The 19,758-nt window shown below is 35.0% G+C and overlaps 2 protein-coding genes and 1 long non-coding RNA gene across 7 annotated transcripts; all 3 read right to left on the bottom strand.

The window, feature by feature from the left end:
- Nucleotides 1-556: 556 nt before the first annotated feature.
- LOC149743300 (uncharacterized) lies at nucleotides 557-1,456 on the bottom strand. The gene is made up of 2 exons (XR_016384716.1): nucleotides 1,248-1,456; nucleotides 557-772 (listed from the first exon to the last, which is right to left on the bottom strand). It is a non-coding gene; the product is annotated as an uncharacterized LOC149743300 (long non-coding RNA).
- Nucleotides 1,457-2,370: 914 nt separating this feature from the next.
- Nucleotides 2,371-8,904, bottom strand: LOC149743299 (membrane progestin receptor gamma-A-like). Its single transcript, XM_089892940.1, has 8 exons — nucleotides 8,052-8,904; nucleotides 7,645-7,776; nucleotides 6,387-6,541; nucleotides 5,597-5,773; nucleotides 4,939-5,098; nucleotides 4,113-4,261; nucleotides 3,452-3,575; nucleotides 2,371-3,019 (listed from the first exon to the last, which is right to left on the bottom strand). The coding sequence occupies exons 1-8, from the start codon at nucleotides 8,165-8,167 to the stop codon at nucleotides 2,845-2,847; spliced, it is 1,188 nt and encodes a 395-aa protein (XP_089749066.1). The 5' UTR covers nucleotides 8,168-8,904; the 3' UTR covers nucleotides 2,371-2,844.
- A 468-nt stretch (nucleotides 8,905-9,372) lies between these two features.
- LOC149743298 (choline/ethanolamine kinase-like) lies at nucleotides 9,373-17,217 on the bottom strand. Of its 5 annotated transcripts, none has more exons than XM_089892966.1 (13): nucleotides 17,063-17,214; nucleotides 15,867-16,006; nucleotides 15,579-15,677; nucleotides 14,066-14,183; nucleotides 13,719-13,832; nucleotides 13,183-13,316; nucleotides 12,690-12,794; nucleotides 12,567-12,622; nucleotides 12,285-12,366; nucleotides 11,985-12,093; nucleotides 11,594-11,697; nucleotides 10,486-10,567; nucleotides 9,373-9,979 (listed from the first exon to the last, which is right to left on the bottom strand). In XM_089892966.1, exons 2-13 carry the CDS (start codon nucleotides 15,935-15,937, stop codon nucleotides 9,917-9,919), a joined length of 1,137 nt encoding a protein of 378 aa, XP_089749092.1. In that variant the 5' UTR covers nucleotides 15,938-16,006; nucleotides 17,063-17,214; the 3' UTR covers nucleotides 9,373-9,916. The 5 variants fall into 5 exon arrangements, 3 of the variants coding, with proteins under 3 accessions (XP_089749092.1, XP_089749076.1, XP_089749083.1); XR_016386528.1 differs by lacking the exon at nucleotides 15,867-16,006 and adding an exon at nucleotides 10,835-10,958 and having other exon boundaries at nucleotides 9,928-9,979; nucleotides 17,063-17,217; XM_089892950.1 differs by lacking the exon at nucleotides 15,867-16,006 and having other exon boundaries at nucleotides 17,063-17,217.
- Between the last annotated feature and the right edge of the window lie 2,541 nt (nucleotides 17,218-19,758).

Here is a 19,758-nt window from a genome sequence, read left to right as displayed (position 1 = left end):
GATGGAATTATGCATCACAAAGAACAACAAAAACAACTGTTTGACCAAAAAGCAAGAAGCACCCATCAAGTCACTGATTCAAAAAATGGCAATTGTAGATTGTGCTTAGTAAGGTCACCTATTTTAACATTTGTCTTCAGTTCCCTCTATTTCTCTTTGCCAAAGCTAAAGAGATTTCATGACTGTGTTTGCAACTACAGACAGCTATGCTTATACAGTCAATCAAGCAGAAATTAACTGTACAGGAACTTACATATTCAGTCTTTAGCAGTTTTATGTATGTTTTAATGTGTCAAATTGAGTCGGTAGCTAGAATCTTTAATTTTTAACTCCAGTTTTATGTTTGAAGCATAGCAGGGGTTTAATTGTTATGTTTCCCGTGTCACTAATATAAAAGTCAGCCAGTTCTTATTATAAACCTTTCTGTTTGGCCGACCGTTTGGATAATCCAATATATTGACCATGAAGTTATAACCAGGTACGTGTATTTAATTGATTGAAATTGATTTTGTCTCTTCGGTAATAAATATTGTGCACTTATAGAGTAAAGAATCCATTTTACACCATTGGCATTTAATCTTATTCAATCACAGGTATCTACTTTAAAAAATGCAGTGAAATCACAAAACAACAACACAACTTCTATATATAGTTGCTTGAATCCACCGGAGTTCCAGCCTTTAGGTTTTCTATTACTCTGACAAAACCCGAGAACATATATTTGTATTCTTCATATGTTGAATTAAATATAAAGAATTGCTGTGTAAGGGACCTGTTAACCAAAAAACAGGACTTAAAAATCATACTGGATATAATGTAAGTTTTATCTTTGTATAGTAGACATAGGTCTCTGATCATGTATAAGTGGGAGTCGAAAAATATATATAGTAGGATTTGGGGTGGATGGTACTCATAGTAGCCTACACAATACCGAAATATCCTGACCATGATTTACACAATTAACAATGGTCGATAGGAGTTGTAGGGGATACCGTTTTATAATTTTTGGAATTCTCCTTTTTACTATCAAATGGCACAAGAAAATTAAATAAAAAAGGTGTCCCATCTTCTTCCACCCTACTATACCAATTATGGCCTAGTCCAAAGTAAAAAAAATATGTGGACTACCATTTTTCCTACTACGGGCACAAACGTATAAAACAGAACATCCTTCTTGTAACAACTGTTGATTCCCCGTTACGCGACGATAAACAAGTTTGATTCTACGCCTAAATATGAAAACTTACTTGGAGTCCGTGTTCGCTTCTCCCCTTATTAATGTAGTTGCCTCAAACAATAAAAAAACAACGACGAAGAGTTGTGTGAAAGACATGCAACGTTGTTTCATCTTCTATAATAAAATTGCTTGGGATTCCGCTACTAATCTTAACTGCAGCCTGATTGTACAGCTGTTTCCTCTGTGTGCCAGTAAACTAAGTACAGCCAACGTTGTTCTTGAAAATTCCTATCAGAATTTCATATAAATTGTTAAGTGTAGGATTTCAGTAATATACTTAATATATTAATACAAATATACCTAAATCGTGAACTAAACCTTTTATAAATGAATGAAAGTCACTTAAATACCTCGTGTGGCGGAAACATATGCCGTTAAAGCACGGGTGTCCTGTTGCAAATACCTCGTGCTCGCTTACGAGTTATCACGTATAACTTTAAAGGTAACTTTTTAAAACTCTGTCTCTCTGAAAATTTGAGTAACCGATTAGTGACCATGTAGTTAAAGCAGATGTCGTTATAAGTGTCTTCTTAGGTATAGTAGGGTGGGGGAAGATGTGTCCCCTTTTCATTCTCTGGTAGTAAATAAAACACATTTAACGAATTATAAAACTATATCCTCACGACTCCTATAGACCGTTGTTAATTGTTTAAAACTCAATTAGAATGTTTGGATATTATGTGCTAAAGGTGTCCCGTCTTCCCCCATCTCACTATATACATAAAAAGGCGTAATTCCCGTAATAATGGTAGCATTGAGCCTCGAGTCTTTACGCTTATACAATCCTGAAACAATGTATATACCAAGATAGTTTTACTGTTCCATTAACAGTACTGCGACAAGCGTTAGCTATTATATAGTAGGGTGGGGGAAGATGGGACACCTTTATCACATAATATCTAAATATCCTGATCGTATTTTAAACAATTAACGATAATATCTTGAATGTTTTTTGTTTACTACCGAATGGAACGAAAACTATAGAGGGAAAGGGTGTCCTATTTTTCCCACCCCACTATACTAAAGCATCTTGCTTACTGTTGGTTAACAACAACGGTCTTTACTCACTTTGGTTAATTCACACCGGAGTGCTCGCTGTTCGTAAACGTTTAGTTTTCTGATGATCGAAGATATATGCAAAATACTTTTATTTTGCATTTTTCCACTACGCCAATACAACATAAAATCTTTTTTCTATTATTTAAATATATTTAATTGAAATACAGTGTTTTATTCACTTTTACGAAATATAACACAGTTAAGAGTCAGAAAATTTGATAACTAAAGAATAAAATCGACATTGCTACTATATATTAGCACATTGTAAGCATATATAACGAGTTTATGTTTCACGGTCTATTTTAATAAGCAGCTAGTCACAGTGCTATGCTGGATAAATACATAAAAATAATTTAAATTAACTAAAACCACGTATGACAAGATATCGCAACTTGGCGAGTAAACGAAATACACCAAGCTACGATTAATAAAACAAAGAGGTAATATATGGTGTATCAAAAATACACATTCCCAATTAAAAATATAGATGTCAGTAAAGTTATATAAATTCAGTTTTTAGCAACAAAAAAAAATGAACCAATGGAACACTATTGAGCTTTTTTTGATTTGTTTTTCTGGCAGTTTTCGCCAAATTGTAGGTTTTGTCGGCGGCAGAGTACCACGCTAAAAACGAAGGTTAAAACCATTGAAATCAGTCCGTTCATTGCTGGAAATAGAAAAGCGCTGTACCACGTTATATTGAGGTCGTCTACGCTAAGTGTCCTGAAACGAAAAAAAAAAATGATAAAATCGAGTGTTGTGGTATACTATCTTGAGAATGGATGAATGTAACTTATTTATCCTTGCGTGGCAAAGCAACGATAAGATATTCATTATAACATGGATGTTTAATTCCATGCACTTCGTGCCTGCTTAATTGTTACCAAGTTTACGGGTGATTGTTTCAGATAAATGCGGTGACCGTCACACAGTTTGATACCAATATGCATAAATAAATGTAATTAATTTACCCTCACGTGGCGGGGCCATGACAGTCATTATGACACAGGTATTCTGTTTCAAACACTTCGTGCTTGCTTACGAGTTACCACATATTTAACGTAGCGAGTATTTTTTTTCATGTTTTTTCTTTAACAAGTAACTAAAAGTTCAGACAACCAATAAAGGGACCACAAACATTGCATCCAAACTTACCCTTCGTCCAGTCGTCCTAATATTTCACGCAACGCTCCTTCAATGAATTTGTTTTGGTAGTAAAGCCCCCCAGCTATAAGTACGTGGAAGATTTGATGCGAATGACCAACGATATCGAACCAACCTATAACGTTAAATGTGACTGATTTATATTTTTCAAAGTTTTAAATTAACATTCCAATGGTTAGTTCCTAATTAGACGGTCGCTATAACACGGGTGTTTTGTTTCATACACGTGCCTGCTTACAAGTTGCCACGTATTTAACTTTGTGGTTGATGTCTTTTTGGTCAATTTATTATAGGGTCATTAAGTTGTAGTTAATGCAGCTAAAATACTTGCTCAAGGACACGCCCCAACGATGGTAGCAGTAACGAGATTCGAACCCGGTGTATTAACGCCAGCAGTTTACGGAAGCTCAGCCCTACAAGCTGTGTAAATAGTAGGGTGGGGGAAGACGGGACACTTTTAGCACATAATATCCCAATATCCTGATAGTGTTTTCAAAATTAACAACGGTCCATGTAAGTTGTAGGAATACCGTTGTATAATTGTTTAATGTTCTTTGTTTACTACCAAATAGAACGAAAAAATAGAATAAAAAGTTGTCCCATCTTTCCCCGCCCCACTATATATTATTATACACAAGGTCACGATATATACCTGGTAAAATACGTTCTGGGAACCTCAATCCATTTACCGTTGCGCTCAGTGCCATAATACAGGTCAACTCGAAGAAATTTCTTCTTGATTCGTCACTTATGGCAATGCCGCACGTTTTAAACTGTGGCTCGGGCGTGAAGGTTAAATACCTGTTAAAGAGTATGGTATATGAGGGTGGGGAAAGACGGGACACCTTTAGCGAATGATATCCAATCGTGTTTTAAACTATCTATATGAGAGTCGTAAGGATACAGCTTTATAATTACGTGAACGTTCTTTGTTAACTACCGAGAAAAATAACAAAACATTAAATAAACGGTGTCCCGTCTTTCCCCACCCTACTAAATAGTAGATTGGGGTAGAGTGGTACATCTTTACACTCATTTTTATCGTTTTGTTTTAGTTAAGATGAATTATAAGTTCACAGAATAGTATAAAACTACGCAACGTTGGTACTTTAAGATTACAAAACAAATGATTAAAAAATAAGATCTTTTTCATACTTTCTGTATAGTAGGGTGTGGAAAGATGGGACACCTGTTCATTCTATTTTCCCGTCCAATTTGGTAGTGAACAAAGAAAAATCAAAAAATTATACTATGCCTTCACAACTCCCTTATACCGTTGTTAATTGTTTAAAACACGATCAGGAGATTTAGATATTATGTGCTGAAGGTGTCCCATCTTCCCCCACCCCACTATATAGAAATATGTTTTTGAGTTGGTAATATCAGCTTATAAATATATTTGTCAATTTAACGTCTAATTATGCAGGCAGGATAAACGGGCGATTAAATTACAAATATCTTCCGTGTACGGCACTTACTTGTAAAAACATGGGAGACACAGTGATGTATACAAGACCACATATACAGCTATTCGCAGCACGTATCTGTACGGAACGTACGGCAGTCTAGAATAACACACGATAGGTACAGCCATCATGCTTCCCACTATGATAGCAAAATATGCCAAATGGTATGAACCTGTAGCGGTGTTAAAAACAATTATTGCTTGTTATAATGTTATACATAAAATACGATTAAATTATTTTCTGTTCTCGTACGTGAAGTCCTATACAGCATCACACGCCGTAGGAGATATAGGCCAATAGTAGACCATTTACACTATAGGCCCTAGTGACTATAAGATAATGTATAATTCATAGCATTATTATAGCATTAATGGGCAGTGTAGCTTATATGTGGATATAATAAATACCAGTAACGTACCGCGTTGAATTTGTATGAAAGCGCTTTAATGCTACAACACAATAAAATTTTTACAGCATACTTAATACTTATGTTGAGCAATACTATTCTATGTGGGTGAGGTCCTGCAACGTGACACGCCATGGGACCTGTGATTTAGGCCGGAGTTTGCCAATACGTGTAAATGAATGACTGTAACTTATTTCCCCTCGCGTGGCGGGCAAGGACAGACGTTATATAACGGAATGTTTTGGGTATAAATATCGGTCTCACCTGTATGTGGGATCACACAAGTATAAGGGCAAATGTAGAAAGTAAAACAGGTGGCAAGTCCAATGCATTGGATTGCAATACATCCATAATCACAGCAGAAACACGCTTCCCTAGCTCCAGGTGTGAGGCAGTTAAATGTATGGGCGAGGGAACTTCCAAAAAAGGTCAATACGACACCTTTATAAATGTTTGCGTTGAGAATACAATTTAAGTACTTGAGCACATAACTTATGATTTGAACGAAGCTATATAACGTTAACGTTGCACATTTTTGATACAGGCGTGGTTGGTTACGTTAAATAATACTTTATATATGCTAGTGAGTTGGGGTAAGATGGTACATGTTTTTATTCTATTTATTCGTTTCCTTAGGTAGTAAAAAATAACACTCAAAGAATTATATATACAGTAGGATGGGGAAAGATGGGACACATTTTAACTCTATTTTCTCGTCCCATATAGTAGTAAACAAAGAACATTCAAAGAAATATGAAACTATGTCCCCATGAGTCTCATAGACCGTTGTTAGTTGTTTAAAACACGATCAGGATATCTGGATATTATGTGCCAAAGGTGTCCCATCTTCCCCCACCCTACTACATATATAAATTTAGCCTACAAAGTCTTGTTGTTGGTAATTATTTAAAACACGATCGGGAAATATAGAGGATATTATTAGCTAACGGTATCTCATATTACCATCAATTAGTATACACGTTACAGACAATTAATACGTATCGATTATAACATTGTAACATTCTAACGAACCATGTTAGTAAACACACTTTACCTAACACGAAAAACCAGTAAGGATAAAACAGAGGGTCCGTATATCCTCGTTCAGTCATTATTTCGTTTGCGAATTTGAAATGCCGGGTTGCTGCGATAACGAACGGTATAAGATGTGTCCATACGTTCAGTGTTTCGTTAGTTGGATGGAATAAACTGTGTAGGAGTACAGCAGTTACACACTGGTTTAAAATAGTAGGGTGGGGGAAGATGGGATACACTTTTATTCTATTTTCTCGTCCCATTTGGTAGTAAACAAAGAACATTTAAAGAATTATAAAATCTTATTTCCACGACTCCCACAGACCGTTGTTAAATGTGTAAAACATGATAAGGTTATTTAAATATAATATGGTAAAAGTGTCTCATCTTCCCCCACAGTACTATACATTAAGCGGACTGTTAGGCGCCGCGTATATTACTATCTGCAACATATTAGTATATACAGTAGTTACACATCGGTTTAATTAATACATTTTACGCTTCAGGTACATCGTGTATTATACTGTCTGCAAAAAAGTCTTGCGTTGTCTAGATCGCTACACTGCTAATGGTAGTGAGCTAGGTCATACCATTTGCCACATTGCGTTTGTATCAAGTATTTGATTGTACTAGAGAGACACGGTGTATAGGAGTATTAAGTTATGAAATAGGTCAATAAATTTTCATTTGGACTTGGTTTTGTTTTAAAACAGTGATATTGTGGGACTTTTAGTTAGTTCTTTATATAGTATAGGGTGGGGAGAGATGGGACACCATTTTATTCTATTTTATCGTCCCATTTAGTAGTAAACAAAGAACATTCAAAGAATTGTAAAACGGTATCACGTCTCCCATAGACTGTTGTTAATTGTTTAAAACACGATCGGGATACTTACTTTACGGGCGAAAGGTGTCCCATCTACCCCCACCCTACTATATTATTACGCTTCTAAGACTTACTAATGGACTGTCTCGGTACCTCTAAATTATTAAAGACCATCGTTCACATGCTTCGTTAATTCTTGGAATATAAATCAATCAGAAAATGATTAGCGTACAAAAAAATCGTGTTGAATGTAGAGTAGACAATACAAAAGCTTCACTTATGTTATAAATAAGACTAGTATAAGTAATGCCCGGAAATACAATTCAGACGAAACATTTCAATGGCGTGCCCCTTGAGACATGCGTCCTATATATCAACGTTATCCAATTTGCGGCCGTTATTAAGGAGAAAGGTTTTATTTCTGCCAAGCTAATACAAAATGTCCACAAACCTCTTCACGCAATATAAGACCGAGGACGGCGTCGGTCGATAACCATGCAGAATGAAAGACTCGTGGTAACATTCTGCCGTCTCCGCTTTTGGTTTCAATCCGTAAGATCGAAGCCAACTATCCCACAATGACCTGCGGGTAACAAGGCTGCTGGATGAATAATTAAATTTTACGCAGCATGACGATACCTTACATACAAACACGCAATAGTACGATTCAAGCATGATGCTGGGTTACTGCATGTGCGTCATTTTAATAATACAGTTATGCTATAGATTAGTTTCGTAATCAATACAAACAAATAAATCAGACCACGTACCGGTACGTTAATAGGTTTTGTCAAAAAAACACGATGCACGTACATTTAATTAAAATACCCTGTTATTAAAGTGATCACTGTTACTTACCGTTTGTTTAAAGAACCTGAATCATGTTTTATACCGTTGGTATTCAATCGATCCTTTACTTCTGTTTTTGCAACATGACATACGTTGCCGTTCACCAATTCCCCATTATCTAACATAGTACGATTGCCTAATAGCCGGGACCCTTAAAAACAGAGAAAATTACAATAAGCTATCATACTAGATTCTTTTAGTGCCTCTAAGCTGTAATGTGTACAGCCATAGGGCTTAGCATTGGCTATTGTTTGTATTCTTTCTTCATTCAACACAAACGAGCAAATAAACCGAACCATTACTGATTTGTACCGGTCTATACTTGCATTTTTCTTCATTCAATACAAATGAGTAAATAAACTGAACCAAATTTCGGTAGCGGCCTCTTATGTACAATGACCGGCATGCAGTGCAGCAGACCGCAATAGCACAAGATCCGGTTACGTCACGTTCTTTCGTAAAATACAACAGCACAGCGAAGTTGATACTAACTGTCAACAATGATTTGTACAGTTCTTGCCTCTGTACTACTAACTAACTAAACTATGCCACGATGTTGATGTCTGCTTATATTGTTATAGAAGCATTCTATTTGTTATTTATAAACTAATAGACACATGTGTTTTGTCACAGTTTTCGTGCGTGACAATCAATTTTAGTCTTTAGAATTGCAGAACTTTCCCACTGAGACTATGACGTTTGGTAATCTATTTCAACTGCAGTAATCGGTACAACAGGCCTTCATTTGAACACTGTACTACAAAGAACAGTAGAACTCGCCGGTACTGCTGAATGCATACACGTGTCTAGCAGCTGTTTTTCTTCTTCGAACTAGTATACGTACTATAACGATACATAACTGCAGGCACTTCTTAGTTTGATATTATTAAATGCAAACTATGTACAGTTTAGATTCCAAATCAAACACTCTAGTCTCGTTTGTTTTCTTATTGATCTGTCGCGCGTTCGCCACTCGTCAGTTTTACGTAATCAAAAGAAAAAGGCAGTGTTTGAATTGGGTGGGCCACAATAGAAACGAGTTGGATATTAAAAGCTGTGTCTAGTCTAGTGTCTGTGAGAAATACGATAAAGTATAGGGTGTGCCGCGTGATAATGCAACCACAGCGCTTCACGTATAAGCGGGTACGAAGTGTATGAAACAGAACAAAACGACTATCGTTGCTTAAACATGCGAGGATAAACAAGTCACATTCCTTTATAAAACATTCGCTCGCGGCAGTTTCTTAAAACACGGTAAAATTAATGTATAAGAATGTTGGATTTGTGTAACATGTAGGTGCGAAGAGCTGCAGAGTATGCTTGTCACAACTTGTTGATTCATATTTGAATGAATTTATTCCATCAAAAAAAAACAACTGTATACTATAGCGCATCATTTGGTCAAGAACGGCTTAAAAATAGCTTTAAAAAAAGGAATATATATTTTTGTACTTGCTTGTTAAATAAAAATGTCGTGTATCTTATTAAGCAACAGCACTAAGATTTTAAGGAATTTATGTACAAAATTCAGTAATCCAATCACAAGAAACGTATGGAATAGGAAGTAGTAATTGAACAAGTACATAGTTAAAATTACAAACAAAAAATAAAACTTGACCACAAAGAGTGCGATTTACAAACAATACTAAAGGCAGTAAAAGGAAATAGGTCATAAATCGGGGCCAAAAAATTGAAATGTACATATTATAAATGAAAAGTACATTTTCACAAAACAGGGATGTACCATTAGTTCATGATCTGTCCTATGATATAGATGTAAGAACAATGAATTAAAGCAACTCTTGGCTTCAGGCAATGAACTAAACATAAGTAACACTATTTGGTGCATTAGAATTTGCATGACCATTGGATTGTTACTTCTGAGTTACAAGTTCTTTGTGCTTAAAAAAAGCATCCATTCGTGCCAAGGCATATTCCTATAAAATAAATGTTTTTAGACTATATTAGTAAAAACAAACGGTGGTGTTTAAAGTGCTTTCATTTATACTGTATGATAAAATATGCTGCTATATTTGTGGGTGTATGTGTCTAACCACTTGTTATATAACAAGCTGTACAAAAAAAACACGAATGTATGAAATAAGACAACCATATTATAACTATTAAGTTGTCTGCGATACAGGTATAAGTCAACTTCTTTTATTTACATGTTATATATATTGTTTGTTCACTACTTTACAAAGGGTTAAAAATGGTGTTTTAAAATCTACCCTCCCTTCGCTTATTAATAGTAATACTACAATGTTTTGCAACTGCAAGCAAAAAATATAATCACCCCAAAAAATGTGTGGAAACTCGTAAGTTGGTACGAGGTGTATGAAATAAAATCAAAACACCAATGTTATAACAATTGTCATTGCCCTGTCATGTGAGGATAATTAAATTTAATACTTTATATTTTTTTGCAAATGCAGTCACATACCATGTATCCGAAACCAATGTCAGAGATCTGAGCTTGTACCACGGACCATAGCGCCCAGAAAATATGAGACAACAAAGAGAACCTAAAAAAAATAGTAAAATAAAAATTGAAAACCTTGTCATGAATTGGCTAAAACTAAAGCAAAGAGTGAAATGTTAGGAAGTAACAAATATTAAAACTTAGTTGTAAGTTTGAAAGGTAATTGAAAAAAAATTAAAACCAAACAAATTGCAAGACATTTGCAAACTAAATGCAAACAAATTATAAATAATACTTTGTGAAGCACATTAAAGAAGTTTAAAAGAAAAGGAAAATTAATCACAGTACTATAAAAAGCAAGTGGCTCTACCAAAACACACGTTAAATCTAGAATTGTTGAAGAACAGTCCTGGAGCAAAACGCTAGCACTACTTGCTGAGTTAAATCCACCTCCAACTTCTCAGCTTCCTTCAGAGCGTTATTGGTCAGTTGACCTATTTAAAAATATCTCAGCGCGTGTCTCACCGACACGGCATGAAATAGACAAAATGGGCCCTACAAAAAATCAGGCACGGCACAGAGCTTAACTTTTTCCTCGACACTTTATCAATCAAATTATAACAAATTATCGATTGCTACAAGTGCAGTATAATACTTATTTTATTTTTATTTAACCAATTGCAGCAAAAAGCTAAATAAATTACAAAATCCTGATTGGCACACCTAAATTTTTAAATTAAAAGTGAATTACGCGAAACTGATGAAATTATAAACAAGCATTACTTCTGCACTTATAACAAATCTGATCTTTTAATAATGTAATCAGAAAAATAATTTCACACCTAGTAATTTTACATTACACCCAGGCTTGACTAAAATGACCCTATTTACAGTAACAAAACACTCTGTCGTTCTTTAACAACCATGTCTTGGGTAAAAAGTTTATTGTGCTTTGTTAAATATATCAACATAAAAGATTTGAAATCATAAACTTAAGAAAGCATTCCCAAACAGGGAAAGTGCAAGTGTAGAATATGGTTACCAAAAATAGCTCACCTGAGGCGTATTTTGTGATATAATATATATGTAACTTCTAGTGTATAAGTAATACAAGAATATTGTAATTTACCTTTTTATTTCATCCATTATGTAAGCTTTTTGCCACTTTGGGTCACTTCTTCTTGACGGGCGCACTCTGTAGCTTTCTTCTAGATAAACTTCTACAAGGTTCGCCTGAAATACATGATAACAATAATCAATATTAAAACACTAGATTTTGGGTACATTAGAGCACACTATTTTAATCTGTATGAATGAGGTCCTTGAGGATCTTGGATTTAGGCCTGATTTGGCTCATTACCTCATATTTCAGAGCACACTAGTCCTAGGTTCTAGATAAGGACCTCCCATATAGAGTAGAGAATATTAATTAAACCTTTATGAAGTAGACAATATAAATAAGCCAATTCCTAAATCTTTTTGAAAACCCAATAATTCATTATATCAAGTATTTACACTACCTGTTGTTGCTGGTTAGCATAATGCTCAAACTTGTAACTAAAAAATGGCCATGAAGAGTAGCTGTAGTCATACATCCACTCACAAAAGTGGTTGGCGATGTCAAAACCCCTAAACATAAAATGGTGGTCTGATAGGATGTAGATATTTTATATAAATAAATTTGAAAGAGATTTTCTGGCATCTTTTGATTTCATTTTATCTTTGCCATTCAGCGAGACATAATTAGGTTATATCACATAATATATAAATTGCCTGGCCGCATTACCATATACATAAGTAATAAAAAACAATTTGTATACCGATAGTTGTAACTGCTGTATTCAAAGTCAATCATTTGAACAGGGTTGTTTTGATCATCACGTATGCTCTGCAATAAGTTGCCTAAAAAGAAACCACGTTAGTCCTAGTCAATTACTGCAATGAACAGGCATAATCTGCCACATGCAGGCAGGCAAAATGAGGATAAAAACAGTTTGCCATTAAAAAGCCTAATTAAGCAGAGATTCAGAAACTGTAAATATACTTTGAACTTTTGTTAAAAGATAATTTATAACAAAAATAAGAGCAAAAAATGAGCATACCTTCTTGTATGTCATTGTGGCAGAAAACAACAACATCTTGCTTTGATATTATTCTTCTGCAAAAAATAAAACATCCCGTGTAAGTAAATGGTGGAAAAACAACAAAAAACATCAGAAACTCACGTTACAAACTGTACTTCTGCTTCAATATTGCACGCCATTAGTTTAAGGTAGAGTGACTGTTTGTACTCATCCGAGAAATCGGCACTTTTCGCATTTTCAAAATACCTGAAAAGTGGTATGAACGGTTACATTTATCAGTTGCAATAAAATATTTGAATCATTAGAACATAAATTGAATCATTAGAAGATAGATTGAATCCTTAAATGGTGGATTAATGACAGTTGGTATATTACAGGTGTTCTGTTTCATACACCTCGTGTCTGCTTACGAGTTATGACATAGGTAACTTTGTGGCTGATATTTTGGGGGATTTTTTCATTATTTCATTTATAGTTGACAATTTAGACAACTCATAAAGAACTATAGGATTGGAGCAATTGCTGGTAAGTGTCTTGTCAAATGACACATAAATACACTATGATAGCAGAATCAAGCCTTGAAAACCTCTGTGCTGCAGACAGGCCTTTTAACCACAATAAATACAATACTCACGTGTACAGTTTGGAGATAATAAAAGTTGGTTCTTTCTTTACTGGCATTTGCAAGGAATGATATTCAACCATCCTTTGTGCAATGTGCCGAGATGTAATTGGATCAAATAAATCAGAAGTTTTTAGGGTACGGCTCTATGAAACAATTAACTTTTAATACAGCTTTAGTTTCAATCGATAAATCAGTTATGGTGGCGAGGTCACTAGAAACCAGACAATTTATTATTATAAAATAAACATAAAATACAATGTTATGTAATTAAGCAAGGCATTAAACCAACAGGACAGGTTAAAGTCCAAAACTCTTTTTTTCTTTTTATTTACAAGTGTGCACAGGATTTTTAAGCTACACAAACAAAGAAACATGGCCAAGTCTAGGAAAAAGGTCTGGTCAGACTTTTCCCTAAACGACATACATATTAATATGCAGCCATTGAGCCGTATGTTGGGGTAATAGGCCAAATCTGACTCAAATCCCATGTCTTCGACAAGGACCTCACCCACATTGAATATGGTGCAGTAATTTTGTAAACTTACTGGTAAAAATTCTTCAAGTCGTCCACCAGGAAACACAGCATAGAGTTTGGGACCAACCTTTCTCTCAGCCAGAATCGAAAACACAACACTTTCTTGTATTTGAGCTTTGAAATCCTGTAATTAAAAAAGGCACGATATATATAATAAAACTTTATAAAACAAGTTAAAACCAAGTTACTAACTAATTGATATTAGCAGTTTAGCACTATCATTACAACAAGTATTTTATTATACATTTAAACATTATATTAGTAATTACAAATCCGGGCAGGACATAACTATTATAACTTATAATTATATGATTATATCCAATAATAATGCAAACAAAAAAAATAATTCGAGGATACCTGTAGGATAAGACCATAGAGTCGCAGAAGGACTGTGTTTGGATAACAGCTGTCATTGTCATTTGATCTGTACTTTGGTGGCAAATTACATATGTACAGTTTGTTTGTTAAACCACCCCTGTAAATAATTTATGGAATTACCACAAAATTAAACCTAAAGTTCCAAACAAGTTTATGCTAGGCAAATGCATAGCATAGACATTACTTTATTTTTTGCATACCCATGTTAGGCGACTATGATCGTATTCATATGTGTTACACTTGTAACTTTTTTATCAAAATCTGTTGTGACATCGATTAAATATACATTATAGTTTAACTACAGTCATACTAATTATACAAAAAGAAACTTCAGTAATAGAATGCAGTATGCTAGGAATATGCTTGTTTGTTTAGACCAGTGGTTCCCAAAGTATGGGTCGTGACCCAAACATGGGTCGCACAGGGTTGGAAAATGGGTCGCGCCAAGGTGATTTAAATCTATCAAAACGAGTTTTTTTCCTTTTAAGCGTTCGGGTTAGTTTGCGTTGTAGTTTACCCTTATATTTACCATGTTTTTCTTAGCTAGGTTGACTGTTTGTTACAAAATAGTAGGCATTCACACGTGGATTCATTGCATCATAATAGCGATTGTTTGACCTGGCAATTAATTGCGACATAATAGCAATTTACACGTCGAATATTTGCGTCATAATAGGGATTGACACGTAATCATTGGGCATGTAAGAGGTTTAAAACAGGCTTGAATGTTTAAGAAGCACATGTATCATATTTTAGCCTTTACGTGCGTTGTATTTTATCCTTTTTTTTCAACAATACATTGAAAGATCCACACAAACAGTTAAAGATTTTAAAAACTCGGGCGTTTGTCGAAAAATAACTTTGAAAATGCGCGAAATCGTGCTGCGTAACGGTATTATCCACGCGAGCCGTCATGAAATAAACAGAGGTTAGTTTATTACGTCATAGAATGTGTATTGTTACGTTTTATCTACGTTACAGATTACGTAATACGTTAGGGGTTATTGGTTGGGAATTAGGGGTTTAAGGTTTTCACTATCATAAAACAGTGCGAAAACAAGTCTATAACGCCCCGCATTTACGTAATACATCACACTATTGTTACGTAACATAATACTATTGTGATGTAAATCGTTAACCTTACGCAAGTCAAGCGAATTACGGTGAGGCAGCATGTTTTCGCGCATTTTTAAGTTAATTTTCGACACGAACGCTGGACTTTTTCGCAAAAAAATAAGACAGCAGGTATCAGTGAGGCCTATTGAACATTTTGGTCCCAGAATTTCACATGGCCACCAGCTAAAGGATTAGCCATGAGTCGTGAGATGTTCATAATACTCTGATTTGGGTCACGCTAAAAAAACTTTGGGAACCACTGGTTTAGACAATCAAAGCGGAGAAAACTGGGGTGTTAAAATACATAATGACCCTCATCTTTTATACTTTGGGGCGACATGCACACAAAATATATATTATAAAACAAACACTTTACCCTAAGGTAGTGATTTCAAACTCGTGTATTGAGATCTGAGACCAGGGACCATCCAAATATTCTTTGCACAGTTGGTAAGCTCGAGAGACAACATCAACCCTAAACCATAATTTTAAATAATAATTAAAAGGTGTCACATACTTAGTTCTTGATGTTAAAAAAACTGTCATCATAATTCAAACTTTCATTTTATAAATGACCAACACAATAACACTTATCCATTTAAGCAACAAAATTGCACTTTAAAATATGTGTAGAACAGAGAAAAACAAATGAGAATTAAAAAACCTTATATTTTCCTTCACCATGTCCATGTCATCTGGACCTGGCTTACGTTTCGGCAGCAAAGCAGATGCCATGATGTTACTGTTTTAAGCGAATGTGTTTGTCCTACCAACAATGAGCAAAGTACGAGAGTCCAGCACAGTCTGCCAATGATTAATTTCTCATAGACAGCAAAACAAAAGTAAATTTGGGCCTAATCTATAAGAGTTAACTATATTTGGTGTCAGAAGGTGTCGTGCCTATGTATGCAAGCTGACACTGACTGTACACTACTATAACTTTCTTATGTAGGCCCTACCCTTAGATAGGCACCATACAATATCCTATGGAACTAGCCTGACCTATCACCTATGTACAGAGCTACAGGCTGATGCCACAGTACTGAAAAGGACCTCATTTAAGGAAAACTAAAATCGTGCTGCATAAGCACTAGGCTTGTAAGAAAAACCAATAAACCACAATTGAGCAAAGTCCAAACAAACAACAATCTATTTTAACGGCAACGTAAATCATAACACAATTGAAAGGCGGGTCCAAAGTCCCCATAACGATTGCAGTCTGCCTAACTCTAAAAAGACAAACACAACAATGGCGCATTTACAAATTGGGTATATTGCAAAGGCACAATTTCATTCACAAAAATAAATCACTTTAAATTACCTTATGAAACAACCTACGGTGCATACAATCGTCATATACTCATACAGGTTGTTAACTATTAAACCTGCGTAAATATATTTCATGGAACTGGCTTAACGAGTTGGAAGTCAACAAACGGCCGATACAAACAACATCAAAATATATAACATGACTTGACCTACTGCTCAATAAAATATGCCAAAACACGCGCAATATTATGAACCAACCAAAAGACATGAAACATACCACACGAGTGACTAAGTTGAGTTTAACGCCAAATGTTTAAAACATGGCGGTAATGCATCATCCTAACGTCTCTACCGACTTTGGTGAATACTTACAGATCAGTTGACAAAACTTGCTAAATCGTTCACGCGTATTTACCTCTGATAAAACTATTTTTTCGTTTTCATTCTTTCTTGCGGTGGATACAGCCATATTACGAAGCTGATTCCGACAGATTGTATAGTGTATATGGTTACACGACTGTATTAGGGATAAAATACTGCCCCATATGTTTTTACCAACACAATACACTGGCGAAATATATGTTTACATACCCCAAACGTTGGTTTGATCTGTTGTCGTAGGCGTATGAACAGGATCCTGAGGTAGATTGCGACGAAGTATTGTACATTGTATCAAAAACATTCATTTTCAGATATTTTTCCAGACTTAAATACCTTAAAATATTCTGCAACGTATGGTGTCAATAATCGTATGCTAATATATATATAAATGTATCAACAACACATTTCGTTATTTTAGCAGCTGTCAACGAGTGAGGCTCGGCAGTTCGAATAAAGGCAATGTTGTGGTGCAATCGTTATAAGCGCTGGAAAGCACTGACGGGCAGACAAACAAGTTTTTCGCCCGTAGTAACTGAAGCGAAATGGCGAACTCGCTTGAGCCACGCTAAGTTTGTTTTGCTTCCATTTAATGAACCTAGGTCCTAGAACAAAAGCATACTAAACAATAGTAAACAGGGGTTCTTAAACTTTTCGACACTTGCCCCGTTTTACGAAACCTACAAAGCTCGTCTAATTTTTCAAAGTAAAAACGATTTCTTGTTGTAGCTCAAGAGTATATTGTTTGCTGTCCAGAATCTTTCAACTTGTGATCATATCACTTATACAAACAGCCCTTAATTTACCGCGAACTATTACGCATATTTCACTTAACAGACCTACGAATAGTTCTGTCTACGTACTAGTATTATTACATGCAAAAAGTAATTCACTAGATCGTTTATGGTTTATGCCATAACACAACAGAACGTTTAAGATCCAGATTCCGTCACTAACTGGATAATAATATCAAAACAACGGCTAAGCCTTGTCAATAAAACCGACGTCTTAAGTCACAAACTGACCACCCATTATCATCATAAATTGACAGATTATAAAAAGAAATATCCATAAACCACAAACTGCCAACTAATAAATCAATTGTATAACCAATGCTTGCACAAAATAAATAAAATTTTATAACATTAAGATTATACGACTTTTTACTGTTGGCTACCCCTGGAATTTCGACCAACGGTCAGAGTAAGCTTCTAACAACAACAACTCTTATAGGTTCCAAAGTTCAGAACGAAGACTCGAATCGCACAGTTTTTCACTAAGACTATGCTAAGAATTTATCGATAAGAACAAATGACCTATCTATTTCAATCAGCAGTTTCCTATAAGAACTCTATTTATTTATAGTCTATTTCTGCTAAACCTGATTTCGAACCGACAGTTAAAGATTAGGTTGCTGCAAGACATCAACTGATTGAACGGTTTATTGTTAATGGTGCAAAAAACAACGGTTTAGTTAACCCTTTACGTTTGTCGTGACCAAAACTTAAAGCAGAGAAAAAAGAAACACGTACATAGGAGATTGGGGTAAGATGGGATATTCTATATCGTCGACCCATTTTGTAGAAACAAAAAATATTTACAAAATTATACAACCATATTCTCACGTCTCTAAAATAGATTTCTTGACGTGGGTAATAGGAATAATACAGCATCACAGTAACTAAACATCAGTGAAAAATTACTGTAAGCGTGTTTGCTCCGGGCGTGTTTGCTGCGAACAATGACGTCATTTGGTTTAACTTCTTGCGGCCTTAGAAATCGTGCGTTTACTTTAGTTTAGCCCTAATTTAAATCTAACTTTTTTAGCGAATTAAAACTTTCGGTTGCTTAACTGGCATTGTGCGTGTTAACAAAATTTTAATACCCAAATCTTAGGTCCCATGCCATGTCACGCTGTAGGACCTCTCAAGTAAAACAATAGAACTACTGACAGTGTTTAGAAAGTCAAATAAATACACAATTTTTCCGAAATCCTTTATAATTAATTTATTTATTCGCAATAAGAGACACGTTTAGGCGGTAGAGAGCAACTATACAACAAAATCATTATGTCACACATGCACTAACTTAACTCGTAAGCAGACACGAGGTGTATAAAAGCAAAACCTGGTTATTACCACTGCCGCTGCTCTGCCACCCGAAGATAAGTAAATTCCATTATTCTATAATTACAGATACACAGGTAGTCTAAGAACTCCGGTAATGAACCAAATTTGGCTTAATTCCTAAGTCATGTGATAGGGATACAGAATGTATGGCTTTCTAAAATTTGTTTTTTAAGCTATACCACGTACAAGTTGTCGTTATCCTAAATGTCAATTTAAAAACTTTAGCGGTTTATCAAATTTATTAGAATGAAGAATTTCAAATGTGTAGAATTGTATTGAGATATCTAAGAGAGCAACGTAAACATAAAGTAAACAGATAACACCCAACTGTCGTTCACCAGAAATGCAAACACTCAGACCGCGTTCCATATATAGTATGGTGGGGGAGATGGGACACTTTTCATTCTATTTTCTCGTTCCAATTAGTAGTAAACAAAGAACACTTGAAGAATATAAAAACCACATTCCCACAATTCCCATAGACCGTTATTGATAATTGTTTCACAATCAAAATATTTGGATAATATGTGCTAAAGGCGTCCTATCTTCCCCCACAGTACTATAGTAGGGTGGGGACAGATGGGCCACCTTTTTATTCCACTTTTCGCCCTATTTGGTAGTAAACAAAGAACAGTCAAAGAATCGTTAAACCGTATCCTTACCGTTGTTAATTGTTCAAAACACGATCAAGATATTTGAATACTATATACGTTCTAATGTTGTTTCGTTTTCTCCACCCTACTATATGTTATTAAAATTTGATTCTTCCTGTCTTTTCTA

The sequence above is a fragment of the Ciona robusta genome, chromosome 1 (assembly GCF_009617815.1).
Source record: "Ciona robusta chromosome 1, ASM961781v2".
Classification (NCBI taxonomy): Eukaryota; Metazoa; Chordata; class Ascidiacea; order Phlebobranchia; family Cionidae; genus Ciona; species Ciona robusta.
The sequence above is the reverse complement of the archived record's forward strand: the minus strand, read 5'-3'. Positions and strand labels throughout refer to the sequence as shown.

Bases quoted from the DNA above. Each gene is read 5' to 3' on its own strand.
- LOC149743299 (XM_089892940.1), bottom strand. From the start codon at position 8,167: ATGTTAGATAATGGGGAATTGGTGAACGGCAACGTATGTCATGTTGCA. The intron at 7,777-8,051 runs GTAAGTAACAGT...TGTTACCCGCAG, and splicing joins TCAGGTTCTTTAAACAAACG to GTCATTGTGGGATAGTTGGC. The intron at 5,774-6,386 runs GTAAAGTGTGTT...ACATTTATAAAG, and splicing joins TTACTGGTTTTTCGTGTTAG to GTGTCGTATTGACCTTTTTT.
- LOC149743298 (XM_089892950.1), bottom strand. From the start codon at position 17,157: ATGAATGTTTTTGATACAATGTACAATACTTCGTCGCAATCTACCTCA. The intron at 14,184-15,578 runs GTAAAGTGTTTG...AATTATTTACAG, and splicing joins TTTGAAATCACTACCTTAGG to GGGTGGTTTAACAAACAAAC. The intron at 9,980-10,485 runs GTATGTGACTGC...TTTATTTTATAG, and splicing joins ACATTGGTTTCGGATACATG to GAATATGCCTTGGCACGAAT.